The following is a 21209-nucleotide window of genomic DNA, read 5'->3' on the forward strand; positions in this document are numbered from 1 at the left end:
CCCTGTTAAAGGTTGCCAGGAGGTTCTGTGCAAGGGAAGTCCCCCACCCGGCCAACGACTCACGTTCAAGTCCAGTGCCCTCCATCATTCCCTGGGTTCCTCCCTTTATCTGCATGGGCAAGAAGTGGATCTGGTTTTGTGCCCGAGACGGGCCTCTCCAGAGGAGTGCCTTCAAGCAACCTGTGTCAGTCAGGAGGAGAGACTTCAGGAGCCAGGTTTCAAATTATAGAAATGTTTCTGCCTTCTATGATGGAGCAGATATGTTTATTATTGTCCCTTTAAAACAAGGTACATTTTTATATTCCTGTAAGTGTCACGCAAGGATTGCCAAAGACCCAACAAGGATTACTGGCCAGATGAAAAGACAATGTCTCATGGAGAACCAGATATCTCAATTCCACAAACATTACATCAACTTCAAAGTACAGATCCTCAAAAAGTTTGCGAACATAAAACAAGGGAAAAAGAGAGTATCAGATTAAACACTGTTGAGGGGAACCTGAGCAGCTCAGTCAGTTAAGCATTTGACTTTGGTTCAGGTCACGATCTCATGGTTCATGGGTTCGAGCTCCGCATCGGGCTCTATGCTGACAGCTCAGAGCCTAGATCCTGTTTCAGATTCTGTGTTTCCCTCTCTCTCTGCCTCTCCCCCACTCACGCTCTGTCTCTCTCTCTCTTTCAAAACTAAATATTTAAAAATTTTTAAAAAATAAACACTAAAATTATACTTATCATCATGTTCAAATATGTTTTAATATTCCTTGTTAAATGCAACCACTAAGAGAACTGTCTCATTCACCCAAACCCCTAGAACACTGTCCAGGTGTGGGAATGCAGTAAATGTTGATTGCATGTTTGACTGATGAATCACCTATGTAGACATAAATAATTTGGGGAGGAAAAGAGAAATGACATAGATTTCTTTCCTTGGAAAGATCGCTCCCCTACAGTCAATTTTTGGACTATGATCTTTTCTAACAAAATGTGCCATAGGATTTTTTTTAAAATGGCTAAAACTTATAAAATATACAAAAAATCATGGTCATAACGGAAAATTATTGCAAAGCGAGCATTTTCCTCTACTAAACATTAGAAGTCTGTGTAGACAAGTATCTGAGGGAGATATGAGAGTAAGGCACTGGTAATTACCACCGAGTGAGCTTTATCATAAACAAGGTAAATTTACATGTAAGGAAAGTTTTTTAAAATTGGTAAAACATATATAAAAATATGGGTAGCATAGCAATATGTGGGGTTTAAAGTACCTACAGGGAGTCAATTTTATTTAATATTAGGAAATATACTTGAACTGCTTGTTCTCTTCACTGGCACAGGAAGTTCATGGTTACCAGGGACTCCTTGAGCTCGCTGCCAATTCCGAGGCTACTCTGCAGATAAGCTGGAGCCACGTGACTAGATTCAGTCAGTGGATTATGAGGGGAAGTGAAATGTGTCAAGTCTAGTCCAAGTCTGTTAAAAGCCATGTGCCTCCTCCACTTCTTTCTTACCTCCATACGGACCTTCAGACCTTCAGAGTTCTATTTCCAGATGGCAGAGCTACAGGGAAAATGGTGCCACCCCCCCAACCCCCCCGCAGATGACTTTGTGGAAGTCACAGCATGTCAACCACAAGTGCCTCTGTAGCATTAAGATTCAGGGACATGCCTATTAATTACCCTGACTTGTATCTATTATTTATTTCAAGGGCAGAACTTTTTAAATAAAATAGTTTGGGAACTAACGGACTTAAAGCGACACATATTTCAGACCTGAGCCCAAGTTACTATCTTTTGTTTTAACTTCATGTTTTGATTAGATCTCATTAATTCATTCTAAATTTAGCAAACGTTTAATTAAGAAATGACTGTATGTGAAGCACTGTTCCAGGTGGTGGAGATACAAAGATGGGCAAAGGAAATCCAGTCTTTACATGCACAGATCTCACAACTGAAAGGTGAAACGGACAAGTGCTTACACAAATCAAGGTAGAGTTACTGGTAATTAAACCAAGTTAAATCAGGAATTGTCTCTTTGGAAGGGACACTGACAGTGAGGCAGACAGTCTGCCCAGAGGGAACAGAATGGCCATGACCTTCAGTGGGTAACACCATGGCAGGAATGAGAGATGTGTCAGGAGGGCTAAATGAACTAAGGAGTGAGCAGCTAGTGAAATCGGCACGTGCTAGATCAGGGGTTGGCCAACTAAGGTCCTTGGGCCAACTATCTGGATGGCCATTTGTGTTAGTAGATAAAGTTTTATTGGAACATACCCATGTCCAATCCTTTCTATAACGTCTATAGCTTTTGTTACACCAGTGGAGCTGTGTAGTGTGGCAGACACTGTCTGGCTTACAAAGTCCAAAGTAGTCACCATCTCGCCTTTACAGGAAAAGCTTGTGACCCCATTCTAGTTCATTCAGGACCTTGTAGGTCATGATAAGGATATGAGATTTGGTCTGGGTACAAAGGGAAAGCAGCAAAGGGCTCTGCCTGGGAAACGGAGTGGTGTGAACAGGTGTGTGTTTTAAGAGGATCATGCTGACTCTAAAGAATGAACCAAAAAGGGACAGCACAGAGAGGCCAGTTAAAGTAAGACGGTGTCTAACTTGTGACAGCGATGATGCAGAGAAGTGAGTTCAGCGTCTACTTTGGAAGCAAGGTCAGTACGATCTGGTCACAGATTGGATATTGGGGGGAAGGAGAGGAAGAAACCAAGGATGATTCCTGATTTTTGGCTAAGGAGCTAGGAGGTTGGTGGCTCCATTTTCAGAAACGCAGTACATTAGGGAAAGGGACAAGATCTGAATTTTGGAGACAGGCAATCAGGAGCCAGTGCTGCGTATGTTAAGTTTGATTTTAACATATATAGTTTAAACAAAGTAAGGCGACTCCGGTGAGTATATTCTGAATTCTACTTGCTGTCCAGAGCTGGAATAATCTTTCTTCTATGTTCCTCAAATTAAGTCTTTAAAAATTATCATGAATTCCAGGGGTGTCTAGGTATCTCAGTTGGTTAAACATCCGACTCGATTTCAACTCAGGTCATGATCTCATGGTTCCTAAAATCGAGCCCCACATCGGGCTCTGTGCTGGTGGCACGGAGCCTGCTTGGGATTCTCTCTTCCGCTCTCTGCCCCTCCCCCACTCACCCTCTCTCTTCTCTCTCAAAATAAATAAATGAACTTTTAAAAAAGTTCCCTGAATTCCATAGATTCTACGCATTTAAAGAAGGGGGCCATGTTTAGGGGGACAGCATATATTTTAGGATCTGTTTGGGAGACGTTTTTTCTCTGGCTAAGACCTCCCAAGTTTTATGAAAACATCTATTTATCCTGAGGCACAAGGAGATTTTCAGCCCGTTGCAGCTTTTGTTGGCCCTGCCAAAAGGAAAAACGGAAGAATTTCAATAGTCCTTTAATTGGGCCCTACCCAGGTCCCCAGAGCAGAGGATTTGTCCTAACTGGCACTCGGGCTCGAGTTCTTGGAGTTCTTCTGTGGTGTGAAAGCCCTGTTTTTCTCTGCTGACAACCACTGTGAGGCTCTTCTTCCCCAGTACTCACCAGTGATCAGCAGCCACCCCCCATTATACACTGTTATTTTGGCCTCCTCCTCATCACTCCATATATGAAATTTTGTGTGTTAAGTGGTATTATGATTGGACCCTTTTCGCGAATTGGGCAAGGTTTCCCCTTGAACCAGAAGGCTGGTTTGCCTCTAAGAATATCACTTTATCGCCGTAGTTGTGAAACTGGGCTCAGCTGTAGGTTTGTAACTGTTCCAAAGGATTCTGTGAGTGGATGAACGGTATCTCTGGGCTGGAGGATTTGACCTAAAGCTTTTCTCTATTTCAAGCAGTGCATAAAAGAGAAGCTTTAGTGTTAACAGCATGAAATGCTGACTTACAATAACTGACACTAAGCAGATGGTGAAGATTTTATTTATGATTGTGTCAAAATATTTCTGGCCCTTTTCACAGAGGAAATTTACTGGTTTATTGTGGACAATCTTATCTCCTTCACTAATAAGACCAGTGGAATTATTCTATTTTGACAGAAAAAAAAAAGATTGAATTAGGTTTTGGCAAAAGTTCTTAAATCGAAGGGACTATAATCAGGGCGCCTGAGTGGCTCAGTGAGTTAAGCGTCCGACTTCAGCTTAGGTCATGATCCCACAGTTTGTGAGTTTGAGTCCCGCACTGGGCTCTGTGCTGACAGCTCAGAGCCTGGAGCCTGCTTCAGATTCTGTGTCTCCCCTTCTCTCTGCTCCTCCCCTGATCATGCTCTGTCTCTGTTTCTCAAGAATAAATAAATGTTAAAAAAATTAAAAAACAAAAACAGAGAGACTATAATCTATATGATATTATCAACTACTACCGAGAAACCATTATTATAAATATAGATGCTAGAAAATGGAACAAACAAGACATTTCACTTCATTTTTAATAAAAAAGAATGAGTTAGTTTTGGTTGAGCTCAAGGTTCTAAAATGTCCTTCCTGACTCTCTTAAATAAAGTAAGGATATATAACATCACCAACAAAGATTTCACCAGGTATGTGGATAATAGAAATCTATTTCAGTGAGGAAAACTGTATTTTAAATTCAAGGATGCTTCATTCTTACAAACACAAATTTGGAATATTTTATACTGAAGAATTCCCTTAGTCCCACGGATCGGTTATAAATATTAATGGAATTTCAATATATTCTTTTCAGATTTTAATGTTTAATATTCATTCACGTTATGCAGGGAATCCAATGACCTGTACAGTACACATAGATACTTCTCATTATCTCAATGAGCGCATAGATGAAGTCTGTGGGGGCAATGGTCATTAAAACTAGCAGGGCCCACATGTGATCTTTAGAGGGCACATCAAAGCCTCCTCAGCTCACTTAATAACAAGAACGTCACTCCTAATAAACCAAAGGGCTCTTTAGGTGAAATTGACACAATAACGTCACATCTGAGCAAAACGATGGACTGGTGTTTCTGGACAGAGTTAAAAACACTAACTGGCATAAAGTATTTATGAAACACAATGCAGCGATTTCCTGTGGTGAGACCCTGCCATCTGATGTGGAAACCTGCTCTCACGTTTGTCTCAGCCTTTTGATTTGCTGACAACTTAACTCCAGTGTCTCCCTCTTCTCAGAGATGCTGTCGTGGTAATTTTTTTGGAGTCACGTGCATGCAAAAAGTCACCTGAGATTCTATAAAAAAGAAGAACCGCATCTAACTTAATGTTGTCCCTTTTCAACACCTTATTCAGGTAGAGAGATATTGTTTACTCACCTTAATAATGTAAGTGTTTTTATTTTTAATGAAAGATAGTATAATTTATAATGTCTATTTATTTTTGAGAGAGAAGGCAGAGCATAAGCAGAGAGAGAGAGGGAGGCACGCAGGCTCCAGGCTCCAAACTGTCGGCACAGAGCCCAACATAGAGTTCAAATTCATGAACAGCAAGATCAGAACCTGAGTTGAAGTCGGACACTTAAACATCTGAGCCACCCAGGTGCCCCGAAAGCTAATATAATTTGATTAAACTTGTACTACTGGCAATTTCCTTTTCTCTTGTCTTTCTCAAACTCAAAGACGTTTGTATAACTGATAGACTGAGACCATAAAACAGTTTCTATATAACAGCAACGATGAAGACAGCATTTTCTGTCCTCGTACTTGTGCCAGGCATGGTGCTAGGAGTTTCGGAAAAACCTTCGCACTCACCCCCTACGACATTCCTGGGAGACATTATCAGCCTTATGCTTACAGTCCACGTTAGTGAAGCTTAGAGAGAGTATGAAACTCACTCATGGTTAGCAGAGCTTTGAGGCTGAATCACACGAAAAAGCTGGTATGCAATCTTGTTTTTTTGGTTTATTTACTTATTTTGAGAGAGAGAGAGGAAAAGAGAGAGAGAGAAAATCCCAAGCAGGCTCCGCCACCTCAGTGCAGAGCCTGATGCAGGGCTCGATCCCACCAACCAAGAGACCATAACCTGAGCTGAAACCAAGAGTTGGATGCTTAACTGACTGAGTCACCCCGGTGCCCCTGGTATTCAACCATTTTTAATCTACCAAGACTAAAGCAATATAAATGGCTCAACCTAATTCTAAGTGTTGGGTTCTAACTCCACGCTAGGTCTAGTGACTACAAAGCCCATTGTATCATGCTGGATAACACCAATTATTTCTGACCCTCCATGATAACAGAAACCAGGTCATGATTTAAACAATGAAGCCCTTATCACTCCTGAAGGTTGGGTTAATAATATGAACTCATCATTGATGGCAAGGTTCCTATGCAAGATACCATTTCATTTCAATGCCATTGGGATATAAAGAAGGAGTTAACTGCCAAACTGTGGCAGAGAAATGACACATTTGCAGAGCTTATCACATATTTCCTAAGTTAAATATTTCAGCCAGAGCACAGCTGCTCTTTATCCAAGTATTAAAAAGAACTGTCTTTCCCAAAGACAACAGTGGGATCCTCTGAAGCGTAACCTTGGAAATCAAGGTCTTTGTTACAGGGCGTCATTCAAAGTAGATGTATATTCCCTAGAGATCACGGTAAAATTGTTCCTGAGGGTACTCGAACCTCTTTGGGGAGAAGGCTCCATGAAATGTCCTGCTCTTACTGGCAACACCTGTGATACGGTCTCGTCAGCTAGTCCTGATGATTCCGGCGTGGTACGGAGCCTCCGGAAGAGGCTGCTCATCATCCTCGTTGCCGAGAACTCACTTATGCTTTTCAAAGGCTTCTGCATTCAGCAATTATAAAGAAAGCTCATTCATTTAACATGGTTTAAAGGGACCAGGTAACAGACTCCTGGATTGTATTAGAGATGAACAATTGGCTAACTAACCATTACCTTTCCTTGCCTGATAAGGAGGTGACCAGTGCTGAAGTATTAATTCTTTTTTTTATTTTTATTTTTTTAATGTTTTATTTATTTCTAGGAGAGAGAGAGAGAGAGACAGCGTGAACAGGGGAGGGTCAGAGAGAGAGGGAGTCACAGACTGAAACAGGCTCCAGGCTCTGAGCTGGCAGTCAGCACAGAGCCCGACGTGGGGCTCGAACCCACAAACCGCGAGATCATGACCTAAGCGAAAGTCGGACGCTTAACCGACTAAGCCACCCAGGCGCCCCGAAGTATTAATTCTTACTGTCAGTGATGTATTGCTTCTCAGGACCCGGGAAGAGTGGCTCAGAGGTGCATTGAGGATGATGGGCTCAGCAAATTATTGAGCGCCAAATACACATTCTTGTTATGTCGTGATGTCAGTGTCAATCTCTTGTTTTCAGTCTGAGGTCAGATAAGAGGAATCAGCTAATGAACAGCGTGCGTGATGCACCATGTTATATATCCTGCTATGTGAGAACTTCTCATTCTGGAGAAAGCAGCAGCTCTGCAAACGGGGTCTATCAATTCTTCAGCCCACGAGATGTTTAGCCTGATCTTAGGAGGAATTCTTGACAGGCAGGAAAATGGTGAAATCTTTTCTGAGGCAGCTCTGGGCAAAGGACCCCTTTCAATCGATGTTGTCATGTCCTAGATAAAAAACGGACCAGAATGAAGACTTATCAAGCTCTTGTCCAGCCCAGCAGTCTACACCGTCTCCCAGAACCTGAGGTGTACAAGCTGCCTGAGTGCTATGCAGCTCTACAAGACTGTTCTCAACTTGCAGAGGTTCAGTGAAGATGCCTCCAGAATGACGAAAACCAGGCACTTATCTGGGAAGCAGAGCACATCATTTTGGGTCTTGGCTGTTCACCCAATGTGCTGACAGCTTCCCTTCAAACCACAGTAAGGACTTAACTTCAAGATCCTTTGGAACAGTTAGGTCCCATGAAGAGAGCTTTTTCCTAATTCCCAGTTTTCCCAATGGGTTGAGCTGGTCATAGGTATTATAGAAGCAGCAAGTTGGGCTTGGCTTGACGTCTAAAGGATGAGAAGTTCTGTCTTGACTCAAAATAAGGTTCTCAAACAGATGTGGGCTTGCCATACTCCAAGCTTCTGCCCAGAAATGAACCTGAAGAAGCCTTAAAGTTCCTATCTAATTTCGTCCTAGAGATTCCAAAAAGGGCCTGGACTACGTTGACTGACTCAACAGGACCCCAATAAAAATCCAGCATGGATTTAAAGCAGTTGCTGAATCCAGACCTATATTGGATTGTAGGGGGAGACGGGAGGGGCCACAGATTAAATCATCCAGCAAACAAGTTACAAATCCACACAGTCATCCCTTAGGTCAAGCCAGAGCCTTTCACCACCTTCTTTTCTTTTTCCTCTTCTTCTCTGCTCCCTACCATCCCCCATGGTCTCGGGATGTCTGAAATTTTCTCCTCAATTAGGCAGAGCAATTTAGCTCCCCCTGTTTCCACTCCCTATCGGCATCTCCTCGCTTTTGGGTGCTCGGCAGACAAAAGAACCAGCCCTTAAAATGACTGTAATCACAAACAGCCAAAATCAGATGGTATCACATTTAACGCAGCAGGGTTTTTTCATCAGATAAAAAAGTTATACGACCTTTGTTAGACAGAGAGGTCAGAAAGGCCGTGACAATTCCCACCTGTGCCCCTCTGCCGAGCCTTCCCCCTCTGCACACGCCGGCCTTCCTCACCTCCTTACAAAGCTGACATAGGGTATTTCCCCCCTTTTCTAAATCAGCAGCAGTGATGACACCCTTTGTCAGTTTTCTGTTGCTCTCGTCTATGACCTGTAAATTCCAGATCCACACACCCATTCCCCATAAACCATCACCTGATTCTCCTTCCCGCCTCTCACCCCACTGACAGTGGGTAAAGCCACACGCAGTCACCAGCACATCTGGCTCTTGCGTTCGAAACCAATTCTTGGCCAACATGAAGGTCTTTGGTAAATCTCAGCCCGACAGCCATGACCTGAGACCAATAGCCCAAGTGAAAATACCACTCTTAGGGGGCAGGGCAGGCAGGACATGAAGGTGGAAAGCTGACAGGAAAAGGGATTTAGAATATTTAATGTTTAAGACTCACTTCTTAGTGTGACTGCTGCGTAAATTTGTAATTTGTCATTGTGTGGAGTTACAGAAATGCCAGGAGGCTACAGACCCCAGCCTCAGCCTTTTGTTCAGTGCCTCTCGGACATTTCATGACTTATTTGTAACTACTGAACTTTTTAGTAGCCCTGGAAGGAAGTTAAATAATGGACCATGCTAACGTTTCTAATTTATTCATGGATTTCAATGTTTCATAGCCCCCATCTTTCATTTCTTCACCTAAAGAAAGAAGCTTTTTGGCTTCGTGTCGACAAAAGGTCTTCAGTGTTCTTTTAAAAGTTCATAATATTGGGGTGTCTGGATGGCACCCATGGTTTTGATTTTTCAAACCCACAGCTTTTTTTTATTACAGATGTGAATTAATATTCTCTATATTGTACATATCAGTGGGTCCATTTATGAGGACTCTTCCTTGACTCCAAGTCACTCATCCAACAGAGACTTGAGATCTCTTTCCTTCAAAATTCCTCACGTGATTAGACATCACGGAACTTTGTTTCATGAGGGTGGGGACTAAGAATCCTTAGTTCTTAGCACAGTGCCCGGCCCAGAGGCATTCAAGGCATATTTATAAATAACTGCTCAGCACATTGGAAACGGAAACATATAAATCATATACTTCTGAGTTCAGTTTCTCTGAAAGAAACATCCATAAAATATTCTTTCCTGGTAATACACTCCACAGGATATTTTTAAGGTTTGCTTTTGATGTTATATATTTACCTGCTTTTCCACTTTCCATCTCTGGCACTGATTTTCACAGGAGTTACTTTGCTTGGCAAGTGGGGGAATGGGCTATCTTGGAGGTAAATCTTTCTCACCAAGGATAACCTGATAGGGAAACCAGGGGCTGAAAGCGATCAGTTTTGTTTTTACTTTGTGTGCAAGTGTTCTCCTTACAAAAATGTTACCCTCCAAAGAAAATCCTTTTTGTTTTTAGAATCGGGAAATATTACGTGGAATGAGGTCAGTCGATTTCATAATTTTTGCCTATTGATTTCAGTGACAACAAACAGGCCATTTATTTTTACGTCTACTTCTATACACGTGTATACCCACACATCTGTTTTTCCTCCTGAGAGACTGCCGCATGGTTTTGATATTACAATCATGTGACGGTTCTGGGGCATCACTGTAATGATGAGATGGATATTTGTAATTAGTATTTGCTCTTTAGTAATTGTCTTTATACGGACAGCAGCAGTTACATAATTGAGTCACAAATGACTACGTCTATTATACAAAAGACATCGTATCGTGCATTTTGCAACTGGCCGTCACTGCTTATTTTGAGATGGTGATAGCTCTTTTACCGGAGAGCTCTGCTTCTGGAGTCGGTATTTTAAAACAAAAATCTGAACAGGAAACCTGACAGCGTTTCGTGATTACAGTTCTTTTTCTTTTCCTTTCCTTTTCCTGCTATAGCCCCGTTTCCTTCTTCTCCCTCCTGCTTTTTTGTTCTTAAAAAGTGCTACCTATGTGGACTGCATTGTCTACAGGTTTAAGGGGAAACAATTCCACATTTATTTGCATCCTAAAGCGGCCCCCTTTGTGTTGTCAACTATATGGCTCTCTGCCTAACAGAAATTATCATAAACTCCGCCCCCCTTTTTTTTTTACTGTTTATTTTTGAGAGAAAGAGACAGAGCGAGAGCAGGGAGGGGTAGAGATAGAGGGAGACACAGAATCCGAAGCAGGCTCCAGGCTCTGAGCTGTCAGCACAGAGCCCGATGCAGAGCTTAAATCCACAAACTGCGAGATCATGACCTGAGTCAAAGTCAGATGCTCAACCGAGTGAGCCACCCAGGCGTCCCAAACAAACTCCCTTAAGCAAACCCAAGATGACTAGATTTAAGGCCCCCGGCTCATCTCAATTATTTATGGGATTTCATATTATGTTCCTATCTTTTATAAAGAATAGATGTATTAAACATCTGTATGGAATAACATTTCTGCATCTTTAGTATAACAGCTATTAAAGGCAATACACATTATATTAGTGTTTGTTACCCAAGGATCCCTAACAATAAAGTTCTTGCAGGTATAAATTCCATGGGATGAAAACGTTTGTTCATCTGTTTGTTTTCTTTTGGGATGAACTGAAGTCTTTGAGTAGTTACTGAAAGCTATGTAATTACAGTCATTGGCTACCACATTTCCAGAGCTGCAGATTATATTAATCTCCTCGGATTGCTTCCTATTGGCTATTTTACTACCATTAACACTCTTCCAGATGGCGAACAGGGAAGGATGCTAAAATTGTGTCCAATCGTTTTCAGGGTAACTAATATATTTTATTTATTAAGGCCACCCTGCTTCCTATCGGCCTTGGTAGCAGAAGGTTACATTTACCAAAGTTAGGCTTTTATATTTATGCTCTTTGCTTTGGAAAATATAATATTCAGATTCTAGACTGGCATCACCAGTTGTAACAATAGGTACCACAGATACTGACTTATTATTTGCTACATGAAGCTCTTTAAATGTTTAAACCATTTCATCCTCAACTCTTTGGGGTTGGTATTTGTTTCCCCCACAACTTAATGATCAGTAGACAGATAGGTTAACTAATTTATCCAACCTTACACAGCTATTAAGAGGTAGAACTGAGTTGAATCTAGGAACTTACTCTGGCCAGCTCAACTCCAAATATAAGATCTTGAGAAGGACCTCTGAGATCTTCTTGGAAGGTGTGAAATAATAGGAAAAATATCTATATCTATATCTATACCATCTATATCTATATCTAATCTATATCTATATATCTATCTCCCTTCGGCTCTTACAACAGAACTCCTAAAATCTTTGTAATTTCCCAAGTGATAAAAGCACTAAAAACATCTTTTGTTCTAATATTTGATCCTTGATCCTGGCTCCTAACACAGAGCTCCAAAATCCTATGGAATTTCTTGAGTGATAGGAGTGTCTTTTGAGGCAACTTTTGGTGGGTTCCAGGGTAGCTTCTGGCTTCTTCCATCTCCAAAAAAAAAAAAATCAGTATTGATGGCTCCCATGCCAGCCTTTGCTGCCCTCCTCACGGGCTTACGATTCCTGTCCAGGTCCGAAGCCAGGGTTTCTCAGGGGTGTCCGGCGGAACCATTTCTGTGGGATATTAGTAGGTGTGGTGCTTAAACAAAACATCCCATGGTCAAATGCATTTGGGAAGTTCTAGATGAAATGACATGAGAAGGTGGCTTTTCTATAGGAATGTCTTTTAATAGGAAAATATGACCTGAGACTTTAAATTAGTAGTAAAGTCAGTAGCATTTTGCAAACTTATGTGTTGACAGAACTCCATTCCAAAGAGCATGTCAAGGAAGTGGTATTCCATCGAACACATCTGGGGAAACGCAAACCCAAGTATAATGGATCATAGCCGTACGGCAGGGGTCTATAGTTCAAGTTGGGTCTCACACACCTTGGTATTTAGACCCTCTGCCTAAGGAGATTTGGGTTCCGGGGTTGGCTTTCTGCACGTGCTGACTATCCCTAACATCTGACACATGACTATTCCTTGTCCTTTGTCTGGTCCGGGCCGCCAGTCCTTCCTTCTCTGGCTCTCTCTCCAACACTTAACAACAGACTGTATTTTGTGGACACGATCCTGCTACCTTGTCTTTTGTGGCTGCCTCACCCTGACAGAACAAACCTTCCCCCCGTCATTAGTTGAGTGTGTACATTTACAGAATTAATTCTAGATTCAATCCAACACTCCAAGTAAAGTGCTGGTCTGGGGTCAACTCTTACTGGTCTACTTCAATATCAATAAAATACAGTGGAGTCACTACATGGACCTTTATATTGTGTGAATGCAACCAGACACGCTTAGAACCCTGGCCCTATATAGAGAGGGGAAAAAAAGTTTAAATGCAAGGCAGTTAGATTTTATGTTAGGGGATGACATTACTGGAGGCCTCTCATAATTTACAACTTGCATAATCCAAGATTAATTTTCCACAAAACTCGCAAAGAAAGCCAGACATTTCTTTGCCGCCTGAAGAGGCAACATCAGGAGCTGTAGCAAAAACATGGTTTGCAATCCACCCAGGCTTCCTGCTTTAAAATTGTGTGGTTGCAAATACAAAACAAAAACAAAAACAAAAAACACTTTCTTTGTATTTCGATTATTTCATGTGATGCTGCCAATCACATGAAAATGCATTAACACTTTTAGAATGCACCGTTTCAAATTTGTGTAACTCTTTAATAAATTGCTACCACCGTGTACCGTGGGTGTCTTCACTCGCCACCCCACTCTCATTTGTATGGCGATTTAATCTGTTAGGAGATCTGACTGCTTTTTTCTTTTCCTGTGTGCCTTTCACAGTAGAAAATATCACTCTGTCCTATAAATGCAAGCCAACTATTTCATCTGGCCTCACCCAAAGAAACTGAAATCTACTAAATGTTGGGAAAATGGCTACACTCAATTTACTGAAAGTTATGTCACTCTCTGAAATGTCATGTCATTTTAAGGGATTTTCAAAGAGAATTTTGAATATCCATGATTCTTCCCATCATGTGTTACCTCCCATGTAAGATGTGACCCTACTTGAAAAGAAGTGGTGTTCACGTATTGCCAACCTAGCGTCCACTACTCCCTTCTTTTTATTTATTTATTTATTTCTCTCAGCCCCAGAGGCTGAGAAGTCCAAGGTCAAGGTGCCAGTTGATTTGGTTTCTGGTAAAGCCTCTCCTCCTGACTCGCAGAGAACCCGCCTTCTCGCCTTCCCACTATCCTCACATGCCCTTCCCCTGGCATGGGCACAAAGAAAGAAATCTCTCTCTTGCTCACTTAATAAAGCCACCAATCATACAAGGTGAGGATCCCACCCTTGTGACCTCATTTAACCTTAATGACATCCTAAAAGCCCATCTTCAAATATAATCGCACTGAGGATTTGGGCTCCAACACAAGAATTTCAGAGTGACCCAATTCAGTCCATAGCGGATAATATAACAAATGACCTTACGTTGTTTAAACAAGTTTAAACTGGTTTTTCTGTTATGTATTACTGAATACACCGATCAGATATCGTATCTTATGAAGCAGTACACAAAGGATAATGTCTAACTCATGACCAAGACCATGAGAAGATCAAGGGCTCTTCTCCTTTTCTTAGAACAAAGCAGTTGTAGAGTTAAAAGCAGTCCGTTGCAGTTATAGGGCATTTCATGAACTGCTGATGGTACATGTATGTGGTATCATGTTAACATAAGCAGTCTGGCCCTTAGGGAGTTTTGAGTTATAAAAGAAACATTTTCCTAAGATCATGTGCTCTGATAGGAAAACCGTACTCCAGCCCAGTTTTGGTCATTATAAAGTTCTGGCAAGCCGGGCAACGTTAGTTGGTGATTTTATCAAACAAGATGTCGAACTAACAGCTTGATGAAACCATCCCTGTATCGTAAAACACCATGACAAATTGAAATGACGATTCCCTTCAAGAATTCAGTCATTTTCCATCATTACAGTTCACTCTTCAAAAAAGCAGTATCGTAGGGACCATTCTGATCCTACAAATCAGAATGCCCTTTCTTCTTTACCCCTAAGATGAGCATCATGTTTATTCCAGCAATTCAGACCTAATTTTAATAACCACCTTCAACAAAAAAAGTGGAGTGGAGATTTTAGCTCTAGAATTCTAGTAAAGCTCTTAGGAAATATGTTACCTATCATTGCCCTCATATTGTATACAGAGTAATTTTATGTAGTCGTCCAGATGAAAGTTAGATAAATAAAATGGTATGGAAGTGAAGGGTTTTTGTAACATAGTAAAATTCACTTTTCACTTCCAGCCTGGGAAGTGCAAAGAGCAGCACGTACCAAATTTTAAAAACAAAGCCAAACAAACAAAACACAATGAGTAGAGACACGTCAGCATATGGATGGACCCATATTAAAGCAATCACACTTGTGCCATTTTGAAATCTTCAAACTTCGGACGCTATTTCCATGAACTCGGTAATATGAACCATGTGGTGAATGATTTTTCTGAAAAACTTTGCTGGTTTCACTGTGTATTTTATTATTGGCCAAATGTGACATTAAATTTTATCCCCTGTGGCTTGGAGTTAAATGCTTGCTCTGTTCAGAATGGCAACACTCAATTAAACAGCATTTTTCATGATCTACACCCACCATTGTTACTGTATTTAAGGGAAATAATGGGGGTACTGACCTATATTGCGTTTCTTATTATCAATGGAGATGAAGCGTATGCAGGGATTACTGGTGATGTACTGCCCGGCCCAAGGGACATCAATCTTCGTACCAGCTTCATAAAAGAGGCCCAGAGCGTAGCGAGAAGAGTAGCTCACAGACTCCAGTTGCTGCCTTTGGCATTCACTAATTACTGTGGGAGAAAAAGTACAGGGCATCAAACTTGAAAACATCATCTTTCCTTTCAGCATATCAAATACAAAACTCTGTAAACCAGGCCCAACCATGCCCCTCAACTCCGTCTCACTCGTGATGAGTTCTGAAAGGGCGTGCAAACTACCGTCAGCTCTAATTGCTTTTCGGAATGATCACAGACCTTGGCACAATTGTTTTCATCAGGCTGAAGGTCCAAACTCATTAGACCGGCATTCAAGGCTCTTGAAATCTGAAACCAAGTTGCTTTTTTAGCTTTGTATCCTGGTTATTATCCTGGGACTGTCTGGCAACACTAGAGAACCCTTACACTGAGCACTTCCTAGCCGTCAGGGTCTTTGCAAACGCTTGATGTAGGCATTTCACGAATGTTAGGTAGCCTAAAGACTCCTGTATAAAGTAGGAAGAGTATCATTTGCATGTTCCAGGTAAGAAGGCTAATGCGCAATTCCTTATGGACCTCTTTAAATTCTTCCATGTCACATAAGGATTTGTTTGTCACCTTTCTTGCAGTGGATTACAACAGCTCCTTAAGCATGGTGACCACGCCCTAGGCATCTCGGTCATACTCAATACCCTACTCATCCAAAAATGAAAGGATAAAGGAACAGAAAGGCAAACACAGACACACAAAGTTAGTTAAAATGTAGGAGGTGAATACAGTAAAGCCTTGGTTTGCAAGCATAATTTGTGGTAGAAACACACTTGTAATCCAAAGTGAATTTCAAGAATGATTGACGCAGCTGTGATCATGTGATGTTCAGTAACACATGCTATTTGTATTGCAAAATATCGCTGGTTTATCAAGTTACAATTTATTAGAAATGTTTGCTCGTCTTGTGGAACACTCAATCCACTTGCAATCCAAGGTTTTACTGTAATCAGTCAACAAACGTAAAAATTAGGCAGGTTTGTGTTCAAATTCTGACTCTACCATGTGACATTGGCCAAGCTACTTACTCCTTTTTTTAAAGTTTTTAAATGCTTTTGTTTTTGAATGAGAGAGAGAGAGAGAGAGAGAGAGAAACCACAACCACACAAGTGGGGGAGGGGCAGAGAGAGAGGGAGACACAGAATCCAAAGCAGGTTCCAGGCTCTGAGCTGTCAGCACAGAGCCCGACGTGGGGCTCAAACCCACAAACTGTGAGATCATGACCTGAGCCGAAGTCAGACGCTTAATGGACTGAGCCACCCAGGCGCCCCTCAAGCTACTTATTCTAATTATAGTCTTCCTGTCTACAGGTGGCAATAATAGTACAGGATGTTGTTTAGAACACATGAAATAATACATAGCACAGTGCTTGGCATACGATAAGGGTTCACTAAATAGTCACCTTTTCTATTACAGAGAAGACAATGTTTAGGAGGGCACACTGCTCCATGTTGAGATGGGGAAGGAGGAGATTTCCCTCACTTTTCAGTCTCCACTTCCAATCTTCCTACCCTCCAGAGTGTCAGGGAATTCCTTGTTCCTATCTGTGTGGCATTAGTAATCTGGAATTCAGAGGCCATAGTTCTATTCTGAAGGCTTAGGTGGGAAGGTTCAGATATGACGTATACAACTTTTTCATTTAATTATTGAAAACTATCCTAATCTACAATAGTAGGGATAGGCAGAGCTCAGGGAGAGGGAGTGCTTTAGCTAAACCTTAGGGACGTGGCGTTAGGAGGTAGACAGAAGGTTAAGAAGGATATTCAATGATTTAAGGACACTAATAACCCTATACATTATCACAGCCTATTCTTGGCTACAAAACATTTTTAGAACAAAGACCTCATGGAATCTTCACAAAACTCCTGCCAGATAGGTGTTTTTACCAGCCTCATTTTAGGAGGACGATGTTTAGCGAGGTTAAGGGACCTGCCTTGGGTTACACAGCTTCCAAGCTATGTGGCCACTGGAGTCAGAACTCCGACCTCACAGTCCGGTTTATATCCTGATTCCTCCATCCTCTCCCCTCCTGAGCTGGAAGGCGGAGCTGCAGAAGGAACTTTGGCATTGCCATCTCCTCTGACATTAACGGTTATTTCGCACTCACTTAGAAGTAAAAGCAGCCTCGTTCCCTTTAACCATCATTTTCTGCCTTATTAAAAGATTGAGCTATGTGGTGAGCGAATGATCTGACACTGGGCTTGTTACCCTCAGTGTCTCTTGGGTTTCATTTTATTATTTAATCCGCTTTTACAGTCACGGCTTCATGTTATGCTTCCTGCTATCTGAGGGGGAGGAGGGGAAGGAGACCCTTAGTAACGGTGGGCCATGCACTGTGTCCGTGCGGGCTTATCCCTGTTGCTCATTTGATCAGTTAAAGGACAAAGCAACAAAACTGTCCTGGGCCATGTAGTCACTGAAAGGGCCGGAAACTAACTCTCTCTCTCTCTTTTCATTAACCAAAACCGAAGGGCCATCCAGGCTGACAACCAAACTGGACTGCCCCCTCCCCCTCCCTCACCCCAACATTTGCACATTTAAACAGGTTTTATTTATTTTTACTTACATTTTTAATGTTTGTTCATTTCTGAGAGAAAGAGAGAGCACAAGCGGGGGATGGGGGACAGAAAGAGAGGGGGACAGAGGATCCAAAGTGCGCTTTATGCTGACAGCAGAGAGCCCAATGCAGGGCTCGAACTCACAAACCTTGAACTCACGGACTTTATGAAGCTGAAGTAAGACGCTTAACCAACTGAGCCACCCAGGCGCCCCTTAACCAGGTTTTAGATAAGCTGCTGAGGGGCAGAGCCTACCGGGTAGCTCTGTGAAAAGGTAAAATTCAGACTGAAGTTAACTGTAAACAGGAGCCCCCATGGTTCATTCTGAGGACAGGGACGTAGGACTTCGGATGGAAACAATCTCAATTTCTGGACATATTCACTTAGGAAAAATTCATCTTCAGGACCTGAAAAGTGTTGAGTTGTTGTAGAACCTAACAAAATGGTGTTGTCTTGTTTAAAATTTTCTTCTGCGGAATACTGAAGGACATCCCGAGGTCCCCAATCCATGTATTTTTTGCAAAGAAAAATGATAGGGTTTTTACCATCATGTACTCAGAGTGGCCATATATCCGCAAAACAAGACTCTTATAAAAATGCCTAATTCCAGTGTAATGAATCTTTACCTGGATGTCTCCCTCATTTGATTCTGAGCCGTCAGGATTATAAAATTACATCACACAGCTGTGTGCTGTGTGCACACAGAGGAGATGAATGGCAGAGGGAGAGGGAGAGAGAGAGAGAAGCCAACTTGAGCTGCTCTCCTGAATAACATCAAGTAAGTGATTTCATGGTTTTTGTTTGTTTCCTACCCTATGAAAGAGGGTTAAACCTACAAATTCTGCCTATTTCCTATGTGTTTTTGGTGGTGACCTCATTCATTCGTCCATTGCCTACTTTACGCCGGGCCCCGTTCTAGATGTCAGGGCCATAAAGCAGAAAGCAGAAGTCCCCGCTCTCATGTAGCTTACATACTAGTGGTGGAGAGGCCGGTTATAAATCAATAACCAAGTCAATGGTATGTCAGCTGGTGAGAAGAACTATAAAGAAAAATGAAGCAGGATAAAGGGATAAAAGTGACAGGTGTGGGTGGTAAGGCTACTTTATGTAGGCTGTCGGGGATCTATGCCTCCTCTGAGGATTTTATTCTGATTGACGTGCAGAGTTCCTGCTGGTTATGAGCCAAGGACAGATATCACCCAGCTTCTGTTTTAAAGACTATTATTCCAGCTACAGGCAAAGACTCCAAGAGAGAATTGGGCACACAGTGATTGGAGTCATGTTAAAGTGATGCTCAGAGGAGCGTCAGAAAGGGTTATATTTTGGATGGAATATATATATATGTGTGTGTGTGTGTGCGCATGTGTACATACCTACGTGTGTATAAATACATTTATATTATATATTTCATATATGTGTGCATGTATGTGTGTATATGTAAATATACACACATTTATAAATATATATCATGTGAAATTTTAATGTTTGTTTATTTGAGAGAGTGAGAGAGCATGCATGCCAAACAGGGGAGGGGCACAGAGAGAGGGAGAGAGAGAATCCCAAGCAGGCTCTGTGCTGTCAGAGCAGAGTCCAATACAGGGCTCGACCTGACAAACTGCGAGACCATGACCTGAGCTGAAGTCAAGAGTTGGATGCCTAACCGACTGAGCCATCCAGGTGCCCCTATCCTATAATTTTTAATTGATGATTATCATACATACAGAAAAGTATGCCTTGATGACTCTTCATAAAAATGTACCAGTATAACTGCCAGCCAGGTTAAAAAACAAACAGCATATTACCAGTCTTCCAGAAGCTACCTTCTCCCCACTTTTCAGGCACTCCCTGCCACGGATAATCAGTAATTCTGAATTCTAACTTCATAGATTAGTTGGTTTCGAATGTCACCTAAACGGAATGATGCAGTGCCTACTCCTCGTGTCCTGGCTTCCTTCACCCAACACTAAGCTTGTGCTATTTACAAATGCTATTACACATAGTTGTGGTTAGTTCTCACCACCTAGAGTTCTGCTGATACAGATATACTGCCCTTTATGTATCCATTCTATGTTGGTGGACATTTGGATTGTTTGTAGTTTTGGGTGATTACAAATATAATGTGAAGAACATATCATGTGTTTCTCTTGGCTATGTACCTAGCGCTGGAACTCCCGGATCACGGGGTCCCCTTACACTCAGCTTTGGTAGATCCTGTCCAGCGCTTTCTAAAGCGATCGTACCAATCTGCACTCTGCTCTTGGTGCACAGAAGTTCAGTGGCTCCACATCTTCGTCCACAATTGCTACTATCTGCCTCTTTCATTTGAGGTGTAGTGATAGCATATTGTGGTTTTAATCTGCGTTGCTTGAGGACTAATATTTGGAAACCTCTCCGCGTTGATCTGGATATCCTTTAGTGATTGCCTGTTCAAACCTTTGCTCATTGTTTTTTTGGGTTGCCTGCCTTTTCCTTATTGTTATGTAGGAGTTCTTTACATATGCTGGCTAGGAGCCTTGTATGTGACTTGTAAAGATTTTCTTCACGGCGGCCTCCATTTTTACTCTCTTCATCGTGTGGTGTGATGGACAGAGTTTTAATTTTAATTTAATACAATTTACCATTTTTTTCTTATTAGCACATTTGTGTGCTGTTTAAGATCTCTTTATCTTCTCCAAAGCCTTGAAGATATTTTATTTATTTACTCTTTCTGAAAGCTTTATTGACTTGCCTCGGGTTTTGGACGTGTTTGGAAGGTAAGACAGCCATGATCCCTGTGGGCTTGGAAAGGTGGTCTGAGGGACGGAGATCAAATGGGGAATAGATGGGACACGGCTTCTCACCTACTCTACTTAGACAAACAACACCTTTCTTATTCTCTAACTTCTGAAGTTACAATCTGAAAACAAGACACTAGACTGCAGGCACATTGAGTCAAGGGCTGTGACTTCAAGAGCTTTGTGTGTCCAGGTCCTCGTAACAATGATTAGCACAACGAGGGCATCAATAAATATTCACAAATGCATCCTCATCTTAGAGTATTGGGAAAGTACACAAAGGCATAAAGAGGAAAAGGGGAAATAATCACCATAATTCTCATTATCCAGAGAAACAGCAACTATTATGAACATTTTGACATTTTTTCTTCAATATTTTCTTGACTTTATTCTTTAAACCTATCTGTGCTGATATCACACATACAATTCTACGTACTGCATTTTGGCTTAACTTATGACCAAAAAAAAAATCTCATTGTAAACATGATTTTTAATGCCCCCATAAAATCTGATGGAATGGACG

General features: G+C 41.6%; 1 protein-coding gene across 1 annotated transcript in view; it reads right to left on the minus strand.

Annotated features, from left to right (window-relative positions):
* Positions 1 to 20234, minus strand: part of LOC144224315 (renalase-like) — a 59641-nt gene extending 39407 nt beyond the window's left edge. The window contains exons 1-2 of the mRNA XM_077755233.1: positions 20069 to 20234; positions 15229 to 15402 (exon numbers count right to left, since the gene is read on the minus strand). Coding sequence (XP_077611359.1) covers positions 15229 to 15402; positions 20069 to 20234 — 340 coding nt within the window. The remainder of the gene's footprint in view (positions 1 to 15228; positions 15403 to 20068) is intronic.
* Positions 20235 to 21209: the final 975 nt, after the last annotated feature.

Source organism: Crocuta crocuta, unplaced genomic scaffold (assembly GCF_008692635.1).
Source record: "Crocuta crocuta isolate KB4526 unplaced genomic scaffold, BGI_CrCroc_1.0 scaffold2, whole genome shotgun sequence".
NCBI classification, from domain to species: domain Eukaryota; kingdom Metazoa; phylum Chordata; class Mammalia; order Carnivora; family Hyaenidae; genus Crocuta; species Crocuta crocuta.